Below are 18,568 nucleotides of genomic sequence, written 5' to 3' on the forward strand. Positions count from 1 at the left end.
AGGAAAAAGCAGAGGGGAAGTGAGAAAAAGATAGAAGAAAAAAAGGAGGAGAAGGAGAAATAGGAGGAGAAAGAGGAAGTAGAGATAGAGGAGGAGATAGAAGAGGAAGAAGGAAGGAAGGAGAGGGAAAGAAAGAAAGAAGGAGAAAGGGAAGGAAGGAGGGAAAGATAAAGGGAAGGAAAGGAAGGAAGAAAATGGAGGGATAGAGAACAGTGGAGTGGAAGGAAGGAAGAGGAAAGAAAGAGAGAAGGAAGGAGAAAGGGAAGGAAGGAGGGAAAGATAAAAGGAAGGAAAGGAAGGAAGGAAATGGAGGGAGAGAGAACAGTGGAATGGAAGGAAGGAAGAGAAAAGAAAGAGAGAAGGAAGGAGAAAGGGAAGGAAGGAGGGAAAGATAAAAGGAAGGAAAGGAAGGAAGGAAATGGAAGGAGAGAGAGCAGTGGAGGGGAGGGAGGGAGAAAAAAAATATTTGCTTCAGTTTATATTCAGACAATATTAATTTCTTCTCTGGAAGTGGACAGCATTTTTCATTGTGAGTCCTTTTGTATTGTCTTCGTCATTGTTTTGCTGAGAATAGCTAAGCTATTCACAGTTCATCATATACTATTGCTATTTCTGTTATGTTTTCCTGGTTTTGCTCATTTTATTTTGTATCAGCTCATGGAAGACTTTGCAGGCTTTTATGAAATCATCCTGCTTGTCCTCTCTTACTGCACAATAGTATTCTATCACAATCATATGTCACAAATTGTTTAAGCCGTTACTCAATTGATGGATTTCCTTTCAATGTTTAATTCTTAGCTACCACACACACACAAAAAGAGTGGCTATAAATATTTTTTGTGCAGATAGGTACTTTTTAAAAATCTCTTTGGGATACAAAACCAACAGTAGTGTTGCTGGATCAAAGAATTTACACAGTTTTTTAGCCCATTGGGCACAGTTCCAAATAGGTCTTCAGAATGGATGGATCAGTTCACAACTTCACCAAAAGGCCATTAGTGTATTGGTTTTTCCCACATCTGAGCTAGAATGGTGAGATTTACATATATATATGTGTGTGTGTGTGTGTGTGTGTGTGTGTGCATATATATACATATATATATATAAACTATATTTAGTTTAGCCTTGATACAGTCAGTCAACCAATGAGAATTTACTGAGCCTTCACCAAGTGCCACACTCTTTACTAAGCACCAAGGATACAAAAGAGATAAAACCAGGACTTACATTCAATAGGTTTACATTCTAATTGGAGAGACAAGATACCCATTACTAAGCATATATAAAATACATAAGAGTTTCTGGGATAAATAAAACCTAGTCACAACTCATATTTATGGAATGCTTTTAAGATATCGAAGGTACAGCTTTTGCAAACTCATTTGATCCTCATAACAACTATCTGAAATGAATGTTATTATGTTTCCCGTTGTACAGATTACAAAACTGAGGGTTAGGAAAAGGGAAAAGCCAGTTAACCAGAATCCCACAATGAAAGCATTGAAGATGGTGCTCACAGGGATGGTTCTGTCATTAACTGTGTCCTAGTACATAGGCTTCATGCTGGTGATATATTTCTTTCTGGCAACGTGGACTGTCTCACTGATTTCCTGTGTGGATCTTATTTTGGGGGATATGCATTCTGTTTCAACTTCTTGGAAAAGAGAGAGGCAATAATTTTCCAGTGAAGATGGAAGGTAATAAATCATCATGAGGTTACTATTTTAGTCATATAATTATATAATTAATTTGATTGAATTGATGAGTGATGGCCCTCATGGGCAAGGAGAGATGATCATAATATGTAGTTTGATATAGTCTACATATTGTCTAATCCACCCTCCTCCCTCTTTAGACTTAGCAAAAAGAGCCTGTGTCCTCTATGTGCTGGAGATGAGACTGGCATCGGTCTGCACAGCCATTGCTAGCTCATTAAGACCTCATGGCTCCCCAGTTTTATCAACAGTTAAGTTCATTCTAGGGAAGTACTCCCAATATTCAGAGGTATGGGGAATCCCACTGGCAGCAGCTAGAGTGCTGGATTTGGTAATTAGAGGAGAATTTTATCTCTCATCAGAGACATACATAAGGCAGATGACAGTCATGTACATGCTTGACAACTTTGACAACTTTTGAGGGTTAGGGTCACTGGGAAATAATAAAGCTATATTTAAAAATCACCAATAATTTTGTTTTGTGCTTTTTTAAGTGTAGGAAAGAATATATCTTCAAGAAAGATTTTCATGAAAATACACATGACAATATTTACTCTTTTTAGGGTAGATTGTTAAAGGGTTAAATCTTGTCTTCTTGCATATCTCTCACATGCAGAATAGGTTGTTTCTCAATCATTTTTCTGCACTGGAGTTTTGCTGCCTCTCTGTCTAATTCATTCATGATGCTTCAACTTGTTTAATTTGAAAACATTACAAGATGTTGTTTTTCCCTGCACCGAATGGCTGAGAAGGGTTTAGAGAAGTTGTCAGGTTTAGGCTGGACTTTCCAAAATGATTGAATGACAGTTTTTATCTTACAGTTTATTTTTGGGGAAAAAAAAAAAAAAAAGTTAAGCGCACGTTTCCTTGTTCATTTTTCTTTCCATGATCATTAACTAAGGCAGAGTGTTAGGGCTTTTCTTCAGACTTCTGTGGGCTGGGTTAATTATGTGTTCTATCTCTTCTTCTTCTTCCCTCCCACACTGCAGTTTCTATGAGTAGACTAATGCCAGGATCCTGGGAGTTTCTGTTGCTTTCTTCTCCATCTCCTTCAACTGAGGCTGTATTTCATGCTTGTTTGTTCCTATCACAAAATTCCCAATATAATAGAATATTTACATTATCTCAAGACAGATAATTAGAGTACTTCAACTTGAGCTTTAATTTCTACTTTTTGTGTTGTATGACATTGAGCAATTTATTCACCTTCCCTGAATCTTAGAAACTTGGGAAATGTAGGATTTCTGTCTCTCTGTCTCTCTGTCTCTCTCTGTCTCTCTGTCTCTGTCTCTGTCTCTGTCTCTGTCTCTCTCTCTCTCTCTCTCTCTCTCTCTCTCTCTGTTTCTCTGTCTCTCTCTCTCTCTCTCTCTGTCTCTCTCTCTGTCTCTCTCTCTCTTCTCTCTCTCTCTCTCTCTCTCTCTCTCTCTCTCTCTCTCTCTCTCTCTCTCTCTCTCTCTGTCTCTCTCTCTCTCTGTCTCTCTTTCTCTCTCTGTCTCTCTCTCTCTCTCTCTGTCTCTCTCTCTCTCTGTCTCTCTCTGTCTCTCTGTCTCTCTCTCTCTCTCTCTCTCTCTCTCTCTTTCTCTCTCTCTTTCTCTTTACTTCTCTCTTTTAAAGGAACTAACAAAGATTTTCTATAAGAAACCTCAGCACACATCAATAGGTAGTCCTGATAAATGCCCCATCATTTTTGTTAAGCATGTGGAAGTAGGATTAGATGGGACCATAGTATGATCTCATCAGATGAAGAAGACATGATGGTGAATTTATCAATTGCTGTTTCTCCTGATTGGCTAATACTATTCTTTAGTGGAAGGAGAAAAAGAAAAACAAGAGAAAAACAGCTATGGGGAAAGCAGTTCTTCTATCACTCACTGCATTCAATAAAAGCATTTACACAGAAACATTTTCCTGGCAATTTCCTTCAGATATTCCTGGTCTGTAGAACCAGCCATGGGTTCCACCCAGAACCACTGCTGTCTACTCACTTTCCCTTGTCTGAAATGATACATTCCAGAAGAAAAATGAGCAATTCACTGGGCATCTTAGGGCCCATCCAGGATCACAACCCCATAAGGAGTGTCTGCTTGGTGTGTCGTAAAAGAAAAATATGGCTACAATAACAGTTCTGAATTACTAACTCATCTTGTCAAGTACAGAAAATAAAAAGGCAAAAGCCCATCCTTTAATGAGTTCCCACTATTTATGGCTTCAGCATGGTGATTAATTAACCAGCATGGTGGAATCATGTTTTAAGACTATTGTGCATCCAGTTGAGAATTGAATTCAGAGAAACACCCCCACCCCCATTCAGGAAGTCAGCTAGCTCTTCTGACAATGTTTCAATGATGTAGAATTTCTGTGATCTCATCAGTGTGTATCCCTACATTGATACAGATAACAATTTAGGCAACTGGGGTTAACTGATTTGCCCAAGGTCACGCAGCTAGGAAATATTGTATCTGAGACCAGAATTGGATTCAGATCCTCCTGACTCCAGGGCCAGTGCTCTCTCCATTGCTCTAGCTAGCTGCCTTGCTTAAGGTCCTTTCTCAACTCTTCTGAAGAGAACACAACTCCATTGGACTAGATACATTGTTCAAATAGAAAAATATACACTTGCTAAAAAGATTACTTTGTGGAGAAATCATACAGGGTAAACACTCACAAGAAAAAGTAATACAAGGATACTCTCAAAGTGTCTCAGAACTTTGGAATTGATTGTATGACACGGGAGACACTGGCACAAAACTACCCAGCATCATGTGCCCTCATCAGAGAAGGTGAATTAAATTAGCCCCAAAGAAACACAAGAGGCACAAAGTTAGAGGCCCAAATGTTCATAGCAACTATTTGTGTCTGATCAGTAGCAGAGCATTCCAAGCTTGAATTATTCTGATCAGCCACAGTTGGATACACTAATGTCATTTTGGTCCTCTTCAAGAACAAAGGACAACAACCAACAGATAGCAACCTGTCCATTTCTCTCCATCTGAGACTCTCATCTCTCTCCTTCCGAAAACTTGAAATATAATTCATCTACTCTACTAGCTAAGTTGCTAACCCTACATATTTTTTCTCTTTTTTTTTTTTTTTTGTTTAGAGAATATTATTTTCAAAAAGGGGAAATCCTGAAATATTCAGAGTTCAAATTCCTCTGTTATTAATATTATGGTGAGCTGTCAAGCTTCTTTTGTTTCTTCAGAACTTCATTCTAAAACATTTACTATAGCCTTTGAGTTGTCTTCATTTTGCAAAAATTTAGTTTATCAAATCCCTTTTATCTGTTTTCCCAAAGCCCCTATCACACGGCTCCTGGCTTTCTCTCCTTCATCACAAACTCTAAGAAGGGGTAGTAACTTCCTCCACAAAATCCCCATGATCCCAGAAAAGGGATAGAACTGAGCAAATGCATTTGGATAATGGAGCATGTGAGACTAATTGCCAATTGGAAGGTTCCCTATTAACTTGTTTGAAGGCTGACCCTCCCCAGCTGTTCTGTGCTGACTTGATTGGTGGGACAAAGACGGGGAGTGACGTGTGTGGGAGGAGGAGGAGGAGGAGGAGGAGGAGGAGGAGGAGGAGGAGGAGGAGGAGGAGGAGGAGGAGGAGGAGGAGGAGGAGGAGGAGGAGGAGGAGGAGGAGACTGAGACACTCAAGCTCAGTCTCTCCTGGCGTTTGAGGGAGGAAGGTGTGTGTGAGATTGTTAGACCTAATCCCCTGACCTTGACTGTAAAAGATCAAGAATAAAGATGTTTAGTGATCCTGACTCCAGCTGATTTCTGGGAAGACAGAGTTCCAGCAGATCCCTGTATACAGTTTCTCCCAGTGGGAATCAGAAGTGGAATAAGTTCCATTCTTGATGCTTACTCTGCCTTTTGAAGGATGAAATCATCATAAAGACAAGACATTATTAGCTTCCATGCTTCTGATGGTGAGAGAAGTCTAGCAGGTATCTAGGAAATTTGACAATCCATCTCATTGCAATTCCAAGATTTGTGCTGAGTTGATGACCCATTTCCCTCAATCCTTCTCTCTTTAATCTGTCTTTCTGGTGAAACTGTAGTATAATGATGTCAAAGTCACTTTTTTTTCCATCCATAAATATTTATTCATATGCATTCCACCTGGGATCTACCTCCCCTTGGATGCTAGATTTCTGCATATGAATATACCTACTTCAGAGATACTCTCTCCATTATTTACTTGCTGCTTTTCACTTAAAAAAAAAAAAAAAAAAATTACTCATCCAGAACTCTATGGCAGTCATGGGTTTCACCCTACTAAAGCTCAGTGTCTAGTGCATATGGTAGGAACTTAAATGCTTAATGACCCAACTTGAAAAATATGTGTGTATTTCTCTCTCTCTCTCTCTCTCTCTCTCTCTCTCTCTCTCTCTCTCTCTCTCTCTCTCTCTCTCTCTCTCTCTCTCTCTCTCTCTCTGTCTCTCTCTCTTTTTGTCTCTCTCTCTACCTCTGTTTCTGTCTTATCACTGTCTCTGTCTCTGTCTCTCTGTCTTTGCCTCTTTTTCTCTCTCTCCTCTCTCTTTTTATGTAGCACAAATCAACCATCTACACCCAAATTTAGGATCCAGGAAAGAGAATGAGGGGGCTTAATACAAAAAAGCATTGATCTACTCTCAGGTCAGACCACACAGGGAGTATTGTGTTTAGTTCTGGGTACTGTCGTTTAAGGACATTAATGAGAGAGTAGATCTTCACTTTTTTGTGTGTTCTGAGCCCCATTTGCTATCAGGTGAAGCTATGGACCTCTTCTCAGAATATTGTTTTTAAGTATATAAAATAGGGGCAGCTAGGTGGTACAGTAGATAGAGTAACAGCCTTGAATTCAGGAGGACCCGAGTCCAAATCTGGTCTCAGATACTTAACACTTCCTAGCTCTGTGACCTTGGGCAAGTCACTTAACCCCAGCCTCAGGGGGGGAAAAATGCATATAAAATAAACACATAAAATTACAAAGAAAATCTATTCTATTGAAATAGTTATTGACATTCATATTTTTCAAGTTTGCAATTCCCAGGTTACAAACTGCTGAGAGAAACTTTAAGATTGCTTAGGGAGTCTTGATTTCAGGGTATATTGAACATCTCTAGCTTTGAAAAAGAAGACCATGAGAAGTATTTCCAGTGTTTCAAAACTTATCATTTGGAAATGTCATGACTTGATAGGAGTTGTAAAGAAAATTTCAACTTGAAGTTAGGAAGAAGTTTGCCAACTATTTAAATTGCCCTGAAGTAGATTGGCTGCTTTGAAAAGTACATTTAGCCTCATTAAAAGTCATTTAACAAAACTTGATGACCATTTTTAGATCGGTCAAAAGGAAGGATTCTTTTTCCAGGCATGGGTTAGACTAGATGACCAAATGTAGTCTCTTATAATGTTTAGCCTTCTGAAATTCAGTGGAAGTGGTGAGAGGGCTTGCACTCATGAAACCTGTACTTAGGATGACGTTATTAATTCCTGCTTTATACAATGCAGAATCTCAGAGTTTGAAGAAACTCCAGAGCTCATCAAGTCCAATCCACAATAATGGCAGTCATCCATCTGATGACCTTTAGTACCTCTTGTATTTTCCTTGCTTTAATGTCAGGGAAGCTCTTAGAGTTACTTGGGCACTTAAGTGACTTTGTCTGGCTCCCATATCTGGAAGAAGTGAGACAGATCTAGATCTTCCTGGCTTTCTTATTTATCTCCCACATCATACTTTCTCTAGTCAAAATAGTTCTGGGTGGCAAAGAGAGGGGAAGACATTCCTTTACTTTTCCATTAGGTTCTCTGTATCCGGGATCTATTCATAAAATGTGTGAGTTCCTTCAGCTTTAATCTTTAGAAGTCTAGTGCATTGCAAACCAAAAAGGGAACCATGTTAAATAACGGTTCAGTAATTGCATTGACCCCTTTGCGGAAAGGATTTTACATCCATTTAATTAGTTATTTCTTTACTTTGCATTGTCCATGAAGTTGTTTTATCGGAGCAAATACCAACGATAATGGGTATAGCATCAGGTGAGAAAAGGTAACTCAAAGGTCTTGATAAGCAATTAAAAATTAACCTTGAGTCAAAGTGCCCTTGACCCCTGATGTGCTTCCAATGTTGAGCATGGCAAACGATTATGAAAAACAATTTGTTAGAGTCTAAATCAAGTCTTTGAAATATTTAATAATTTGAAGGATTGTTTTTTATTTTTAACTCAAAAGGGACAGGCAGCAGTAGGGAATCTATGTAGATGGGCAAGAATTTAGATATCAGGAGCCTGAGGTTCTAGGTATGATTTTGACACTAAAGGTGCATTCTAGTCAGGGTCTTATTTTCCTCATGTGTCATCTGAGGGTCATAAAATCTGGTCCACTTGCAGCACAATATATCCATGTTAAATGACATCCCAAAATCAGAGACCATGGAAGGATGCTCAGAGCCAGTATGGTCTAAAACATATATCTGAATAAAAATGCTCTTTATAGGAGTGCTAATAAGTGGATTCAGACTCACCATGAATCAGGTCTACCTATTTTGAGTGGCTATGTCCCATACCTGTGAATGGGACTGATTGGATGAAGTATTTCTCAGTATTGAGTCACATGATTCCTGTTCCCAGAGCTGGGAGATTGGGCTTTGGACTCTAGGTCCAGGAGGGACCCTGGGGGGGAGAGGTATCACATGATCTCTGGAGAGTCAGGCCCTGAGTTGCAGGAGGTGAAAGGAAGTTGCAGGAAATGACATGACCTGTTAGAGGTAGACAACATTGGTTACTATTGGTCAAGGATGGTTACTTCCTTTTAGAATATCCAGTGAAAAGGCTTGGATCTTTTCCTATTTAAACAGCTGTTCTATTTCCAGCTGATTGGATTCAGGAGCACATGGCAGGAGTTGGGATGGCTCCCAGCTGTGTTTCTGAGTCTCTCCCTGCAGGGATTAAATAGATGCTTTTTCTTTGTACCTGAAGATGTCTCTGATTAGTTAGTTTGGGAAAGGGGGTCTAGCACCCATCCCATGTACCTGGAATACTCTGTCTCATTAACTCTTCCTTTTAGATCCTTTGCTTTCTTCCATACTCAGCTCAAAACTACCATCTCTGCCTTTCCCAGTTTCTTTAATTGTCTAAGCTTTCACCTCAAAGGTTACCTTCCATCTTCCATCTGTTCTATGCATATCTAGAATTGTATACAATTGTATAAAATTTTTTATTTTTTTTTAGTCAACAAGCTTTTATTATTTTTTTATAACATTATCCCTTGCATTCATTTTTCCAAATTTTCCCCTCCCTCCCTCTACTCCCTCCCCTAGATGACAGGCAATCCCATACATTTTGCATGTGTTACAATATAACCTAGATACAATATATGTGTGTAAATACCATTTCCTTGTTGCACATTAAAGAATTGGATTCTGAAGGTATAAGTAACCTGGGTAGATAGACAGTAGTGCAAACATTTTACACTCATTTCCCAGTGTTCCTCCTCTGGGTGTAGTTGTTTCTGTCCATCATTGATCAGCTGGAAGTGAGTTGGATCTTCTTTATGTTGAAGATATCCACTTCCATCAGAATACATCTTCATACAGTGTTATTGTTGAAGTGTACAGTGATCTTCTGGTTCTGCTCATTTCACTCAGCATCATTTGATTTAAGTCTCTCCAGGCCTCTCTGTATTCCTCCTGCTGGTCATTTCTTACAGAGCAATAATATTCCATAACCTTCATATACCACAATTTACCCAACCATTCTCCAATTGATGGACATCCATTCAACCTCCAGTTTCTAGCTACAACAAAAAGAGCTGCCACAAACATTTTGGCACATACAGGTCCCTTTCCACTCTTTAGTATTTCTTTGGGATATAATCCCAATAACAGCAATGCTGGGTCAAAGGGTATGCACAGTTTGACAACTTTTTGGGCATAGTTCCAAATTGCTCTCCAGAATGGCTGGATTCTTTCACAACTCCACCAACAATGTATCAGTGTCCCAGTTTTCCCACATCCCCTCCAACATTCATCATTATTTGTTCCTGTCATCTTAGCCAATCTGACAGGTGTGTAGTGGTATCTTAGAGTTGTCTTAATTTGCATTTATCTGATGTCTTTTTTTTTTAACTTTATTTATCTAAGGGTTTTTATTTTCATTAGGGTGAGAGATCTATGTATTGTTTTGTTTTGTTTTTCTCCCACAACTTGACTTCAATGGAAATGTTTTGCACAGCTTTACATGTGGTTTCTTAATTGTGGAGGGGAATGAAGGAAAAAATCTAGAACTCAAAAATTTTAAAAATAAATGTTTAAAAAATGTTTTAAATATAACTGGGGAAAATATTAAATTAACAAAAGGGGTTAACTACTTTTCCCAGAGTCACACAGCTTGTAAATATAATATCTGAGGCTGGATTTGAATTCAGATGCTCTTGACTTTAAGGCAAGCACTCCATCTACTACACCATGTAGCTTGCCCTGGGATATACTTTGCTTTAAAATATACATTATTTCTGATTAGAATGTGATGGTCTTGAGGGAAGGAATCATTTTGAATTATTTTTGAATTCACAAAATTTTAAAGAGTGTCTGGCATTTAAGGGGTGAATAAATGCTTGTTAATTGGTCAATTGGATCCTCTTGTGTCATATCTTCACCTATATATGTATGTGTTCTTCCTTCCATTAGAATGTATGTTCCTTGAGGGCAGGAATTGCCTTTCCTATTTCTATGTTATCTTCAGGACTTATTACAATACCTAAAATGCAGTAAGTGCATATGAAGGGCCTTTTGATTTGATTGATCATAAACATTTTTTTTGTTGTCTCTTTTTTGTTGCGTCTAACAATGACCTTTTTGATTACTGGATAAAACAGTTGCTATTTCAACAAAACAGATGAGGAGGAGGTTTTTCCCCAGCTGTTGCTGTTGTTGTTTTTAATCACCTGTCTCTTAGCTTAGCACTTTTTTTTTTTTTTTTTTAATAGATGTTCAAAATCCCTTAGTGCCTTGGAACTTTTCAGCCATGTGACTGGAAGCATCTTAGGAAGTTTCTGTCACAAGCTTCTCCATGCTTTATTTTTTTTCTGGGTGACAGACTGTATTTAAGCTGAATTACCTTCTGCTGCTATCTCACACATTAAAATTGTATGGGGAATCTGGCCACATTCTCTTGGGTGCCAAACTGATGTGAGAATAATGGAATTGAGTACCAGGGACTGACAGTGGCAAATGGGTTCTATAATCCAAAAAGAGTAAATGGGGAGAGGCTGAAGGAGCCACTGCTGCTTCCTCTCTAACCTTGTTTGGACTCAACTACAAATTTTGTTTTGCAGGATATGAACGATTATCCTCCCGTGTTTTCCAAACGCCTTTACAAAGGGATGGTTGCTCCAGATGCAGTCAAGGGCACACTGATCACTACTGTTTTTGCTGAAGATGCGGATCCTCCAGTAAGTTGACTTAACATTCTCAATTATTGAAAGAAAACCTTAAACTCAAATAAGCATTCCTCTGTGTCCATAGAATAATCAAGGTGATGAGTATGGGTTTTGAGGTCTCCCATTTATTATATTTTGTGTAATAATTGTCATGCATCGTCCCAATGAGTTAGATGATTTTTTTTCCCCTGAGGCATTTGGGAGTTAAGTGACTGAGGGCAGTTTTGATGATCTTGTGATGAAGAAGGCCATCTACACCCAGAGAGAGGATTGTGGGAACTGAGTGTGAATCACAACATAGCATTTTGACTTTTATTGTTGTTTGCTTGGATTTTATTTTCTTTCTCATTTTTCTTCCTTTTTAAATAGATTTTTCTTGTGCAGCAAGATAATTGTATAAATACATATGCCTTTATTTGATTTATACATACATACATATATATGTACACACACACACACACATATATATATTATGTTTAACATATATTGACTTATTTGCCATCTAAGGGAGGGGATGGGGAGAAGGGAGGGAATCTGAACACAAGATTTTGCAAGAATCAATGTTGAAAATATGTTTTGAAAATAAAAAAAATTTCAATAATTTTTTTTTAATTAAAAAGAACTCCAAAAGGTGGCAAATCACCTTCTCCTGAGATGCTTAAGGATAGCACTAATGGTTATGAAGTTGCTTTCTTATCTCAAGCCCAAATTGGCTTCTTAGCAATTTATATCCATTGCTCCAGGGATTGCTTTCTGGGCCCCAGAGGAAGTCCCAGATTTCTTTCTTTTCTTTTTATTTTTTTCTTCTTTTCTTTTCTTTTCTTTTTCTTTTCTTTTCTTTTCTTTTCTTTTCTTTTCTTTTCTTTTCTTTTTTCTTCTTTTCTTTTCTTTTCTTCTCTTTTCTTTTTTTGAAGATTTCTTTCATAAAGTAGTCCTCCAAATACTTGAAATTATTTCTGGCCCTTCTAAGCCTTCTCTTCTCCAGCCTAAACAGAAACATTTCTTTCTACCTATCTTTATATGGCACAAGTTCAGCAAGCCCTGAACATAGGTCTCACTCAAAATACCATTGTACTGGCAAACAAGTTTAGAAATCTCCTGAAGAGATAAATGGATAGAGACTAGATCTGCAATTTATTAACAAGAGAAACTTCTAGGCAGATAAGTTCTCACTTATACAGGAGGATATTTTTTTTTTCAATTAATAAATTTAAAGAATTGCCCATAGCATTGAGAGGTTGAGTGTTTTGCCCAGAGCTATCCAGTATGTGTCAAAGGCTTCACTTTCTGTCTACCTCCACTAGATTGCAAATTCCTTATCTTTCTTCTTCTTTATCCCTAGCAGTGCTTGTAGGTAGTTAATAATTGTTTGTTACTGACTCTCTGATGAGAGTTAATAATAGGCCATGACTACCACCATGACTCCACTTACTACAAGGATTTCAGAGTACTTTGTATGTAATATTTCAGTCTTAGAATACCCAAATGACATATGTAAAGAAAGTTTACTTAATTCCAACAACATTTGTGTCTACCCTGGGAATGGGATGAGATTTTCTGGATACTTATCTCTGTTCACTATATAAAAATAAAGAAAATGAGAGAAAATAGGAGGGAAAGTGAGGAAAAAAAAACAGAAGCCAGGAAAATTCAAAAGTTGATTTTAAATATCAAAATTTCTATTCCTAATCTAATCTGCATATATTTTACTAATAAATAGCTGAGAAGTTGAATGAGTAGCATTTGAATTTTGGTAGCTACTTTTTAAATAACTCAATAGAAAATAAAGAAGCTAAAAGTGGTTTCATATGAATGAAAATCACTTGTAAGTTTGGCGTATGACTTGACAGGGCAGTTAAAAACTGAATGAAATGAGTTTCTAATAACAAAGACAATGTTATCTTCAGATTGCACTATATAGTACAATGGGAAGAGGACTGAATTTTGAAGCTCATGAAGGTAAATTCAAATCTCATCTGAACTACATTCACTTTCTGGAGTCAGAAGACACCTCAGCTCTATTATCTTAGAAAAGTCACTTAACCTCCAAGGGAGGTTATAGAAAATATAGAAAATGAAAGGCTTAGACTATATGGCCTCTGAGATCCCCTGTAGTTTGAAAACTCTTGTCATATTAATCAATTATCTAGTTGATAAACATTTATCAAATGTTTATTATATTCAGGGCTCTGGGATCTAAGTTGCAGGTACAAACAAAAATAAACTCAAGATCTCAAGGAGTTTACTTTCTAATTGGAAGCACATCTGCATACATGCAAATTTAGCCAGTTTATTCCGATTAGATGATGGCAGATAACTTGAATAAGGACAGTCCTAGCAGTTACAAACAGTAGGAGTAGTCTCCCATGTAAGATGCAATTTGAACTGAATCTTGAAGAAATTCTGAAATTTTAAGAAGTGAGATAGATTTGATGAATGGGTACCAATAAATGCAATATGGCGGAGACAAAAGACTGAGTACCATGAATGATGAATAGGAAGCAGGCGAGTTTATCTAAACTATAGAATTCATAGAGGGAAGTAGTCAGAAGACCAGAAAAGTAAAAAACAATTCCAAAAAGTTAGCTCTAAATGACAAACAGAGGTCTATATATTTTCAAAACTGGAGGTAATAGAAAGCTTCTGAAATTTACTGAGTGTTATGTTAGGGGAAGAAAAGGTGGTTAATATGGGCAAATCTGGACCAGGATCATATAGCAATATGTGTCAGAGACCAATCTTGAATCCAAATCCCCCTGACTTCCCACTATATCAGGAAAATCATTTTGGCAGCTCTGTTTAGACACAGAATCAACTGTGGAGAAGCCTAAGTCAGGGAGCCAACTGGAAGGTTATTGCAATAATCCAGGAAAGAAATGCTGAAGAAATGATGATGGTAATCATTGAGATCTCACAGCTAGGGATGTTTAAGAGACAATACTTTGAGGGAAATAAAGGCCAAGATCATTTTCAAGTACACCAAGTGTTACATATGCACAAGGACTATGGTTTCTGCATTTTATGATGAACTGTCAGTCATAGAGGTTAATGGCAAATCCCAAGGAGTTATCTGAATCCCAGAGAGGGGAAGGATTTTGACTATAATCACACAGCTAGTAATGGCAGAGGTGATATTTGACTTTGTCTTCCTGAGCCTAAATACACTTACTTTATCTATCAAGCATACACATACTCAAGTAAATACCCCGAAAATATTGTCTAAATTGGTAATATTCAATTGAATTCTTTAGTAAATTTGGGGAATAAAAGTAAAATAATACAAAATGAACTCAATGATCTTATTCACCAAAGATATATTCTATTAAATGACCAACAACTCTAGGTTTTGCTTGAGGACTGCCACCAAGAAGCAACTCGGTTTCTCAGTGCTGTGCACCTAGTAGTAAATATTTAGTAATTAATTGTTGAAGACTTGAATCTCAAAGAAATTTATTTAACTTTTGAATATCTTTCATTGTTAGGAAGCAGGACAGTGAGATCATAGGAGTCTTGGATTTGAGGGTAATGGGCCCTGTGTCAGTCTGTTAATAGCAAACATTTATTAAGCACTTAGCATGTGTTGGACATTATTAAGTACTGAGAATATAGAGACTCAAAGGACAGTTCCTACCCTCAAGATTTCATGATCAAATCTTCAACATAAAGAAGATCCAACTCACTTCCAGTTGATCAATGATGGACAGAAATAACTACACCCAGAGAAGGAACACTGGGAAGTGAATGTAAATTGTTAGCACTACTGTCTATCTACCCAGGTTACTTCTACCTTTGGAATCTAATACGTAATGTGCAACAAGAAAATGGGATTTATACACATATATTGTATCTAGGTTTTATTGTAACACATGTAAAATGTATGGGATTGCCTGTCATCGAGGGCAGGGAGTAGAGGGAGGGGGGGATAATTTGGAAAAATGAATACAAGGGATAATATTATTAAAAAAATTACTCATGCATATATACTGTGAAAAAAAATTCTAAATTAAAAAAAAAGATTTCATGATCAAATCAAAGTTATAACAAACAAATAAATACCTACAAATGAGGTATCTACAGAATAAAAAAGAAAATCATTTACAAGGAAAAGACAAGAGAATTGTGAGATTGGAAAGACCTTCTAGAGAGAAGTAGTGTTGTAGATGAGACTTGAGAGAAGTCAGAAGAAGAAGAGCATTGCAGGCATGAAGGGCAGCCAGAGAAAATGACCAAGGCAAGTTATTTCATTTCTCTGTTCCTCAGTTTCCTGAGCTGTAACAATGAAGAGATGGGCCTTCATGACTTCTAAAATCTCTTTGAGCTCTAATTGTATGATCCCATAATGCCAATCTGAAATCTGGCCCTCATCATCTTCCACTTATTGTTTCATTTCTATTCTAAAAAGCCAAATGGAACAAGGCTAATCCATTTTTTATTAAATAGCCTTCAAACACATACACATATACACATATATTATATTTGTGACAAAAATAGGAATTTTTGAAAAGTATGACTCAGGCATATATATGTCAGAATTGCCATGCTCAAAAAGCAATAAGGAGGAAAAAATTATTGCATTTGAAACCCAAAAAGTCCTGGTTCAAATTCTGCCTCCAGCACTAATTAGTGGTATGACCCTGTGCAAATAGAGTCATTATTCTAAAAATGTGTCCCATCATCTATAAAATAAGTATAATAACATTTAAAGGACCTCTTACACCAGAGGATTATAAGATAACTAAGTTGAGAAATTATTTAAGCTCTTATAATATCTGTTAAAATGATGATTATACCAACAAAACCATAGGGGCCATTTTCAAAAATTACAATTGTTACAATTTAAATTGGTGAACTAAAATTTATTAGCCAAGTCATCTCACTTCAAATCCTACTACACAATATTGTGGGTAGGTCAGAAATTAGCACTAGATATATCCAGTCTGTGTTTTCAAGACTCAGACAATCAAGCAGTCAATCTAAAAACCAATATTTTGCAAGCATCCTGGAGTACTGTGTCCTGAGAATATCAAAGTTTAAAAAAAAAAGTTTTTTTTTTTTCCTCCCAGAACTTATATTCTATCGAAGGGAGGCAGAGGAGGGGGATTGAAGGAGGAAATAATAAATTACATTACTATAAGTAAGTATTTACTAAGTAAGTACAAAGTATTATTTAGTATTAAGTATTAATTTAATTAATACTAAATGTTATTTAATTTTAAATACTTAATAAAGATAAAGTAGTTTAAAAAGAAAGGGCACTGGCAGAGGGCATAATCAAAAAAGGTCTCAAGTTAAATCAAGTCAATAAATGCCTTGAATCAATTTTTTGAAAATGGTGGTTTTGGAAGAACTCACAAATGAAAGAAGGGGCCATAGAAAAGAGAACACTTTGAGGGTGAACAGACCTCAGGGATGGGGAGAATCTTACTCTTGAAGGAAACAGGAATTCAAGAGGGAGCAGTGGAGAATTCCTAACATAGCAGACAGCCAGGTCAAAGGCAAAGAGACGGAAGATTCAGGATTGTGTGTGAGGAAAAGTAAATGAATGGGCCAGTCTTGGTAGACTACAAAATCTGGAATTGGTAGCAAAAGGAATCTTAAAATCAGGAAAGTGGCTTAGGGGAAGGTTACAATGAACTTCAAAAGCCAAATGGGGTAGTTTATGTCATTCTAAAGACAAATAGAACTATTGACATTGATGAATAGAGAAATAACACGATCAAAGCAGCATTTAAGGAAAATTAAAAAAACAAAAAAGTAACCTAAAAGATAAAACAGGTTAAAAATGAAAGGGAGAGATGGAGACAGAAATAGAGATAGAAGAAACAGAAAGAGAAGCAGAAGTAGAAGAAAAAAGAAGAGGAGGAGAAGAGGAAGAGGAGAAAGAAAAGGATGAAGAAGAGGAGGAGGAGGAAGAGATGAAGAGGAGGAAGAGGAAAGGAAGAAAGGAAGAAGAGATGGAGGGAAGGAAAAGATAGGAGGAACATGGTAATTTCATTCTAAATCTAAAAAATTATCTGATTAAAATTCTTATTCCAAGTGATTTTTAAAAAAATCATATGTATAGAGATTCAATTTTTAGTTTTGTGTTTTCTAAATTATCATTGATTATTTTTCAAGGAAAAATAATTCAACTTCCTTTCCTTCTTTGAATGACATCAGCCACTAATTCTGATAAAGATGACATTGACATATCAACATTCGCAATGTCATTTGTTTCTCATTTAGATATTGGGATATGTTTGTGCTATTTTATGTAATTATTAATAGTATAAATAATAATCATGTATTAGTTCCTTGAAAAATTATGCCTTGGAAATTCCAGGGACATTTTGCTCTCAAAATTTAACCCCTTTGAATGATACATACTCATTCAAAATATGGAATTGAGGAATGATAAGTGAGTTCAACAGTCATTAAAGCCAACTCTTAATTTTTAGGAACATGATTCATAATTGGTCATCAGTCCTCTTCTTGAAGACCTCCATAGGGATTAAGGGGTTATACTTTTTTACGTGTGATTGGTGTTTCCTTTTGGAGAGAGGAATCATTCAGATACTTTTTTTTTTAAACTTAGTTCAAACAAAGACTCTTTGTAGATTCTGCCCATTTTTATCTGTCATCTGGAACTTCTAAGAAGAGTAAGACTACTCCATCTTACATATGACAGGTTTCCAAATACTCAAAGATAGCTTTCCTGTCTTTATATCTTCTTTATATCTTTTCTTCTTTCATCTTAAATATCCCCAACTCCATTGCCCTTTATTCTTGTAGTGGTGTCAAAATCTAACCTATTGGACCTATCTGAACCTATGGCAGACTTTTTTGAGCTTAATTATAAAAGTTTTTAAAAATTCTTTATTTTTCAATATCCAATTAAAATGTTACAATTTCCATGAAGACTTCCTGATTTCTTCCAAAGGGAGTGATTTTTTTCTGTGTCCATAACCCTTTGCATATTTTTTCTTCAACAAATAAATGAAAAAGCATTTATTAAATGCTATTTTATGTCAGTTACTTTGCTAACCAATGGGAAAACCCAAGATGGTCCCTATCCTCAAAGAGATTACATTTTAACAGGGAAGATATTTACATGAATAGATATATTCATTTAATTTTTTTAAAATTTTCAAAACATGCATAGATTTCAATATTCACCATTGCAAAACCTTGTGATTCAATTTTTTTCTTCCTCCCTTTCTCTCACCTCCTTCTCCAGATAGCAAGTAATCCAATAGATTGTACAATTCTTCAAATAGATATATTCTAGATGGATATAGAGTATATATAGGGTAACTTAAATAATGTCCCCATGCGTGTGCAATTACAAAGAAACAGCTGCCCTGATTTCAAAGTAGTTGTATCCATGTTTCATATCTCCTGCTAAAATGGGAGTCCCTCTTGGTCAACAGTCATATCTTCCACCTAATTTTG

At 36.6% G+C, this 18,568-nt stretch overlaps 1 protein-coding gene across 1 annotated transcript in view; it reads left to right on the top strand.

Moving 5' to 3' along the window:
• Window positions 1–18,568, top strand: part of PCDH15 (protocadherin related 15) — a 2,229,510-nt gene that overhangs the window by 1,990,382 nt on the left and 220,560 nt on the right. The window contains exon 25 of the mRNA XM_074297067.1: window positions 11,033–11,149. Coding sequence (XP_074153168.1) covers window positions 11,033–11,149 — 117 coding nt within the window. The remainder of the gene's footprint in view (window positions 1–11,032; window positions 11,150–18,568) is intronic.

Source organism: Sminthopsis crassicaudata, chromosome 2 (genome assembly GCF_048593235.1).
Source record: "Sminthopsis crassicaudata isolate SCR6 chromosome 2, ASM4859323v1, whole genome shotgun sequence".
NCBI classification, from domain to species: domain Eukaryota; kingdom Metazoa; phylum Chordata; class Mammalia; order Dasyuromorphia; family Dasyuridae; genus Sminthopsis; species Sminthopsis crassicaudata.